The following is a 7,867-nucleotide window of genomic DNA, read 5'->3' as shown; positions in this document are numbered from 1 at the left end:
ACATCAGTGCTTGACATGGTTATTCTCACTTCTTTTTTTTAATGGAATCAAATGGCATGACTACTAAAAAAAGGGGTTTCTAATTTTATGTTATTTATTGCTTCAGAAAGGAAGAGGGCAGACTTTCCTAACACAGTATAAATAACCTGGACACCCACAGTCAACATATACACATAAACAGGACATAAAGAAAGTTACCGGAAATTAATCACAAAGTAAATCATTCACAACTTAATGCTTTATAAGTTAAAAACAGTTACACCTGAGCATAGACATAAATTACAGAAAACAGAATCCCATCCACAAACTGATGTCAAACAGTTGTTTAAAAAAAGTAACAAATTTGGCAACGCTGCTTTCAGTGCAGCAAAACACAATTTTGTAAAATCATCTGTACTGTTAACATATGGAAAGTTTTCATTTTAAAAAATAACATGCAAAAAGTTATTGCTTGCATCCCTTCTTGCTGGTGGCTGCGATTTCCTCATACAGGGATTCAGATTCATCATAATTCATTCCCATCTGCAAGTGCACATTACTAAGTGAAATTGTAGAAAAGCAAGTTGCAAGTATGTGTGTGTCAAGAAAAAAATTATTGGGCTTGTTTTATAAGCTGAAACCCCTTCAGACTTATCACTGCACACAATGCCTTTTAGGTACCCAAAACAGTCATGTTTCTGACCCAGTTAAATTGCTTTCCTTTAAATTACAGACTACAATCAACCCAAGAAGATTTGCCAGCACTTTGAACAATGTATTCTTAAACCTTTTTCATATATCTGACTTGAATAAGTCCAACAAAAACCTCAATATTTTGTTAGTTTAGATAGGACGATATTTCCAAGATATTTCAACAGGCAAAAAATACTTAAGTCACAGTTGATGCTGTAACTCATTCTGAGTTTGAGTGGAACATTCAGAACATATTCTTCCCCTTGGATTCTCTGTCTCTCCAGTCAATGTTAAATCTTAACTGGTTTGGGGGAAATGTATGTATTTAACAATACATCATGTTCCCAACCAAGTGAGATCACCATCACAAAATAAATATGACTCCATACTTTTCCACATTATTTTTATCCCTCAAATGAGCAACCAAAAATACAATGCAGGCTATGCATTAGGAGAGTCCAGCTGGAAGGCATTATTTGACATTCCAATTCCACTTGCAGTGTTGACAGCCCCGTTCCTCTTCTTCTTCATGTTTTTCTTAGGTTCACCCTCAACATCATTAGATGAAAAGTTGTCAAGTGTAATTAGACCTGCCTTGTACTCTTCTGTATCCATGTGTATGCCTTTCTTCCTTATTTTCTTCTTTGTGCGTCTATGAGAAAAGTACGTAAAAGACTGTATTAGAGATTACTCAGCCTATCTATCCAGTTTCCTTTCCAATAGGTGTTTTCTAAAATTTGAGTATGCAGCTCAGAGGTGATCTCATGATGCTGTGACAAACTAATAAAGAAGGAAAACTATGCCTAACGGAAAGATGATCCTCAAAAAAAAGTTGTCTGAAGTGAATTAATACTTTGAACTAGGTCTCTTTCCTGGCCATTCTCTCAGGAATCCCCAGAGGGAGACACAAGAGTTCTTAGATTTTCAAGGAAACATATAAAGCAGGAATAGGTAGCCTTTTTAAAGAATGCCTGTGGGCTTACCTCCAAAGGGGGCACTCGATCAATGGGTACTGTCAGAGCAAACTGAGTGTGCCAAAATGCAGGTGGACAGAACCAAACATGCTTACAGCTGATTTTAACCCCACTCAGGACAGGACAAGGCATCTCTATGTCTACCCAGAAGCAAGCCGGACTGAACCACTTGGCAGTGCTTCTAACCAGCACCCCAAACACTAAGCCTCTGCATGTCTATGCAGAAGCAAGCCTGAGCAGCATATCAACTCATGACAAGTAGGAGAACTTTCGTATGTCTTCTCATAAGCAAGCAGGGCAAGCCTCAGAAGCAAGCAGGACTGAGTCAGCACCCCCATCTCTGTCCTCTGATCAGCACCTGAGGGTGAGAACTGCAGACCAGTCCTCATATTAAATGAACTGTTGATGAAAGATAAAAGCATTTCTCATACTTGCTAGGGGATGTAGTAGAACCTGTGGGAAGAAGATACAAGATTCCCCCTTGTTTGGGGAAGTAGCAGAGGCTTCGGAAGAAGGTGGCTGGCCTCACCGGGACATCCGGCTCTGGTCATTATATAAAGTTTTTACAGATCCAAGCAATTGTCTAACAAACCTCATAGTTAATTGGCCAGTTACAAATACTGCAACTCAACCTTGGCTGTACAGTCATGAAAGTGTGCAGGTCCTAGTTTTCCCAGCTGTAAGTGGCAAGGGACGAGGACAGAAAACTCGAAGGCAAGCAACCAATGAGCACATCAAGAAATAAGCTCATTAATTCAGGAGATGCTGAAATGGCCAGTGACTATGCTTGGAATGTTGAGAGCAGTAGTTTAATACACCTGGAAGGAACCATGTTGGGGAAAGCTGTTCATCCTTCAATGGAATGGTTGGCTACATTTTTTCTACTTGGCTATTGCATCTGACTGAGCTTGGAATTCATTAGGCCTAAACTCATAACTTTGATCTTTTGTTGTGAAGAGCATTTCCCTGATCTTGCAACCAGATTCCATATTCTAGAATCTATACAATGTATCTATCAAAACTGAACATCAACTTGGACCTCATATTGGAAGTTCATCAAAAGAAAGGTAAAATAACATCATGCTTGCTTAGCACCTTAAAATGTCATGATACATTGAACAGAATACATGGAGGACCTTTAGAATACTAGTTATTTGTAGTGCAATCAATGGTGTGAATTTTGGTTTTTCCTTCATGACTGATCTGAACCATTTTAGAATGCTTTTATACCAATGGAGTAAAACCGAACAAGCTGCTTTGCCCTGCTGGTTGCTTACTGTGTAGGCAGGTGGCCTGTGTCATTCCCTGAAATAAATCTTTGGTCTCCTGATTTGCTGATGACTGCTGACATCTGCAAAGGGGAAAATGTGATCAGTAAGGGAGAAAAAAAGAGAGAGAAAATGGGGTCAACACGTGTACGATGAAAAACCCACGGGCTTCCTGAATGAGGAGAGAATATACCTCGCTTCATACAGAAGATCTGTCACCCATGAAATTCTCACCATATGTGGTTAAAAAAGGAGGAAACAGTTCCACAGCTTTAAAAACCCCTTGAAATGTTCAGGTGTGTTTAGAAAAAACAAACAAATGCAGAGCTATGAATCCATGCTTGAGTGAATTTTCAATAGGGATTACATCTGTCTTAAAATGTTATTGACAATGAAATAACGTCATCTTTTATTTTGAGGGCAGAGCCATCAAAATCCAAAAATTAGTCTTGCTAGCACTAAATATTTAAAAATATGAATTATGCATAGTGTCATAATCTTTTATAAAAGGAAATGCATCTATTTTCAGAAATTATACAACAAATTACCAAACACCAGTTACCAATTCCACTGTGCTGTCTCTGTCTCTCTCTCTCAACCTCATAGCATGGTGAAATTAATTCAGCATTTCTTAGTGCTTTGATGGAGATGAGATATGGGTCAATATTGCCTTATTGATATAACTAGATCTAGACTCTATGCCTAACCTAGGAACACAGCATCTGTCTGTGTGATCCTGCTTGAAAACTGTGCACATTTCTGGAGGTTCCAGAATACAGTGGGTGGACCAAGGTCTCCTTGGTCCACCCACTGTTGTTTAGCTTTGGACAGGCTGTGAAGACAACTTTATTCTAGCTTGCCATCTTTTTAACAGAGCAACTTTACATTCTTTGTCAAGAGGAAGAAGAGATCTGCGGTGGTTAGTCTGCTGCAATGATAGCTCTGCCAGCTCAGGGCAGAAAGGTGGTGGGGAGTGTGTGTTTTTTTCTTTTCTGTTTTCACAATTAGTTTTTGGTTGTTCCCCACATCACTGACCACAATGAGAAGGAATTAATGCCAGCTCCAGGACTGGCATAATTCTGTGCCTAATATTTGGGAGGGTCATGGAAATGAAGCAGTCGGGATCCTGCAGATCCAAGCACACTCTGAACATGCCCACTGAGTACCCTCTTTGGGTAAGAGAACTGCTGCCACTTCACCTGCATGCTGAGGTGGAGTAGCTACCAACCTGCAGGCAGGCCTCCCTCTCTCAGTGGAGCAGCACCTGTGCCACATCCTACAGCTTCTCAAGCAGTCTTGGGGAGGGCAGGGGGGAAGAGGATTCTGAGAATTGCTCTCTGAAGCACTTTATTATTTTGCTACAGTCCCTTCTGGTTTCTGCAAAGTTTTCTTTAGATTGCTCTCTAGCTGTGTTAATAATATTGCTTTATTATTTATTGTAAGTGCTCAAACTTTTGTTTAAAAGGTAGGGGAATAGCTCCTCTCTTTAAAACCAAAGTAAGACAAGTGGTTTTATATTTTATTAGTCTATGTAGAAGAAGAGATGTAAGCGTGGTTTAGGGAATATAGTTCTGCATATAGGTGGTGTGGGTTTAAGCCCAGTAAGAAAGCATCAACATAGGGCCTTTATGTACTAAATACTTTCACCTTTACTGAACATTTTCTGATATGGGATAGTGTAAATACAACTGTAAAATAATTCCTCTCAGCTGTTTGTTAGAAGAAAGGCTTCCTATCTTATGAAATATACAAGAAATATTCAAAAAATAACAGCAGAACCACCCACACTGTATATCAAAAGTGGCACTATTTTCTGAAACAACTTTGCCGTGTGCATGCACGCGCACACACACACAGAGTCCACAATCCAGAAAAGCCTCCTTTTGGTGTACCCAAGAGACTTGAATGTGTTTTCTCAAACATCAGCTTCTCATGTGATATTTCAACTGCTTCGCAAACTCCTCCAGGTTTCAAAAACACCCACAGGTTTCAACGTTGCCATATGGTGAGGAGGTAGGGTAGCCACTAAAATCCACGACTTCTGCTGGGCATGTGGAGTTCATTGTAAAAATCTATACATTGTGGCCGCAATCTATTCATGCCCAGCCATGTCAGTAATTCGGTCTAGCCAGTATAAAATAAACTGCTATGCATTTGGTTGAAGATATAGTCAGAATTCAGATATTAACTGCTAGCATACTTCTTTTTTCAAAGAGAATAATATAGTGCCAGTTAGAGCACACTTTAAAAATACAGACACAACACACGTAAAATGAAAACATTCTGAATTCAACTGTACTGCCAACGACAAAGTTAATGAGCGAACAACTGTGGTGGGTACAATAATTGTTTTCCATCTTATAAACTGGCTCCAATCACTGAGGCTGTACCAGTTAAGACTATCTGAATTTGGTCCAGCATGAAAGACCTGGTCAGTTTCTAACAGCTGTTTGGAGGAAGGCCAACTGAGATTTGTGTGCTCTGACATTACTGTGCTATTTTAATATTAATTTATATTTGCCACCTTGAGTGATGCCCAGTCATCACTCAGACTGGATAAAACATTCTAATAAAGCAACTCATGTCACTAGCCCAGCCTGGAGGTTCCTGCACTCTGCTCCTGGAAGGCTTCCTTTCCTCAATATATGAGACTGCCCTGGCTGGACCTGAAGCCCTGGGTATGGTGCACCAGAGGGCCAGCTCCCCATCGCCACTCCTGAGCATCCCCACTGCCCCTGCTTTTCTAATGGGAGCATCTATTCAGAGGATAACATAGATCACTTCTGCATGCAGGTGTTCGTCCTGCCCTACAATGTATCTGAATGCAGGAAAAAGTCTGGGTTCAAAGGAATGGACACTGAGGGCCAAACTATACACAATATTAATTGCTTGGATGCAATTAATGTGCATGTTCTTAATTACTTAAGTATCAGTTGAACAGAACTGAACCCAGAGTGTGGGAGTTCAAGTTCCAATTTGTGTGAGCATCTATAGAAGATAATGCAGCCAATTATGGACAAACATGTCAAACTTTGAGTAAGTCTACAATGAGAGAAAACGTCCTCATTTATTACTAGTTTTGGACATGTTCACTGAATTATTGAGCCACATAATTTGTAACAATAATTTTATCTCAGTTAAGCTTCATCTCTTTTAATGCTTCCCAACATACACAGAGAACATTTTGTGGGTATTGTAACCGGCAGGCTGGTACTGCCTGTAAATGGTTGAACCTGAGCAAGCCCATGCATTAATATGATCACCTAATATATGTACTTGGGAATTAAATGGTTACTACAGGAAATGGAAAATGCAATCCCATCTTTCACAAGTATCACACATGCTTTTCCTCCTAAATAGCTACCCCAGGCATTGTTGGTGATGCTGCCTCCACCAGGTCATTGGTCAGAAGAGGGGCAGAATCTTCTTCTAATTCTGGAGACAGCTGTCCTTCATATTGCGCTGAAAATAAATCACGTTATTAAAGCTTGCAATGCCACTCAAGAGATCACTTAGTTCTTGTCACAGTTCCTCATTGCCCAGTTCAGTGCATTTTTGAAAGTGCCATTCAATATATCCAATTTCAGTACTGATTTTTGGAGCACTCTCACAATGGTGCCAAACAATATAGTAAGAAAAGTCTACCCACTCTGCCTATCTCCATGATCAAAGCAAGGGATAGAAAGGGACATTGCAAACTGTGGAGAAAACGCATGGCTCTCAGCTGTTTGCTTCCTATACACTTCCAGTTGCATGCATCCTTTAAGAGGTTCATCTCATGAGCTATCAGACATCTAGAAGTGAATGAACAGCACTTACTAGAAATCATAAATGGACATTTCCCAGATGGACTTTTGCATAGGGTGCCCTCTGCTGTGGAGACTAGTTCTAACATCAGTAAGCAGTTCTCAGTAGTCATACGAACACTTTGCAACCAAAGAGAAATTGCCAGATCTATAGCACTTGTGGAGAGACATTTAAGTCTGTATTGCCCTAGTGCTTAATTTGTTCCCTCAATCTTCATGAAGGACGTTGATAAAGAAATCAACTAAGTCCCCTGACAGTAGGCACAATTAAAGCAGAATACTATCTAGGACAAATATGGAAATCACATAGCTCCTGACCAGAAGTCTCACAGGTGCCGTACATATTCAGGCAGGCAGTGAGCTGCTCTTAGGATTATTTTTGATGATGCACAAACAGTCAACTACTTTAAAACACCTTTACAAGAAAATAAGAGAATGGTTAAACAGTGGAGCCCATGATGAAAAGCTTTGATGCTGCCAACTTCAAAGTGGCTTCTTAGCATTATTTTTGCTACTGCAGTGAGCTGCAGATCACCATTTCTATTTCACACTAGAAGCACTGTTTCTCTTTAGTTCACTCAAGCAAGTTTTTAGTCCTTATAAATACAAAGAGACTTGAAGGTGTATGGTTAAACTCTTCCAAGAGAATAGAGGTTAAATAGGATTTTTAGCAACAAGTCTTTGTGGCCTTGCATGGTCTTTTGCTCCTCTCCTAGATATAAAGGTAGAATAAATAAAAGACAACAGGAGCACATTTAAATGAAATGTTACGATGCAAGACACAGGCTTCCCTTGCTTTTAGATAATGCCCATATTTTGTCTTTGGCACAGTCTTAGTGAGGTCACTTCTTCCTATGAGAGAGAAAAGAGGAGGCTGCTTCTTCAGATGGTGACTTATCAGCACATGCTTATTTTGAATGAGCAGCACCTTCATTTAAAACACTGGGATCAAGAAGGGTGGGAAATCTTTGCCTTGAAACCTCGGGAAGTTGCTGTCAGCCAGAACAAAGCAATATTAGAGTGACTAATTTCAGCCAGTTTTATCTGGCTCAGGGTATGGCATTCATGTTTCTGGGGCAATATAATCATTCGCATGCTATTTACACTGTTAAACCTACTTTAATGATTCTGGCATACAACATGTTTA

General features: G+C 39.9%; 1 protein-coding gene across 5 annotated transcripts in view; it reads right to left on the bottom strand.

Moving 5' to 3' along the window:
- Positions 1 to 222: 222 nt before the first annotated feature.
- The window catches only part of AHI1 (Abelson helper integration site 1), a 128,918-nt gene continuing 121,273 nt past the window's right edge, over positions 223 to 7,867 (bottom strand). For 2 of the 5 annotated variants that reach the window (XM_044424008.1, XM_044424022.1), the window contains 2 exons: positions 2,924 to 2,997; positions 223 to 1,324 (listed from right to left, as the gene is read on the bottom strand). In XM_044424008.1, the coding sequence (XP_044279943.1) occupies positions 1,114 to 1,324; positions 2,924 to 2,997 (285 nt within the window). In that variant the 3' untranslated portion in view covers positions 223 to 1,113. Of the gene's footprint in view, positions 1,325 to 1,362; positions 6,377 to 7,867 lie in introns of those variants that run through there. The other 3 variants (XM_044424031.1, XR_006414078.1, XM_044424000.1) reach the window with 3 other exon arrangements.

This window comes from Varanus komodoensis, unplaced genomic scaffold (assembly GCF_004798865.1).
Source record: "Varanus komodoensis strain SLA01 unplaced genomic scaffold, ASM479886v1 scaffold1, whole genome shotgun sequence".
NCBI classification, from domain to species: Eukaryota; Metazoa; Chordata; class Lepidosauria; order Squamata; family Varanidae; genus Varanus; species Varanus komodoensis.
Note: the sequence above shows the minus strand (reverse complement) of the source record. Positions and strands in the feature narration are given on the sequence as shown.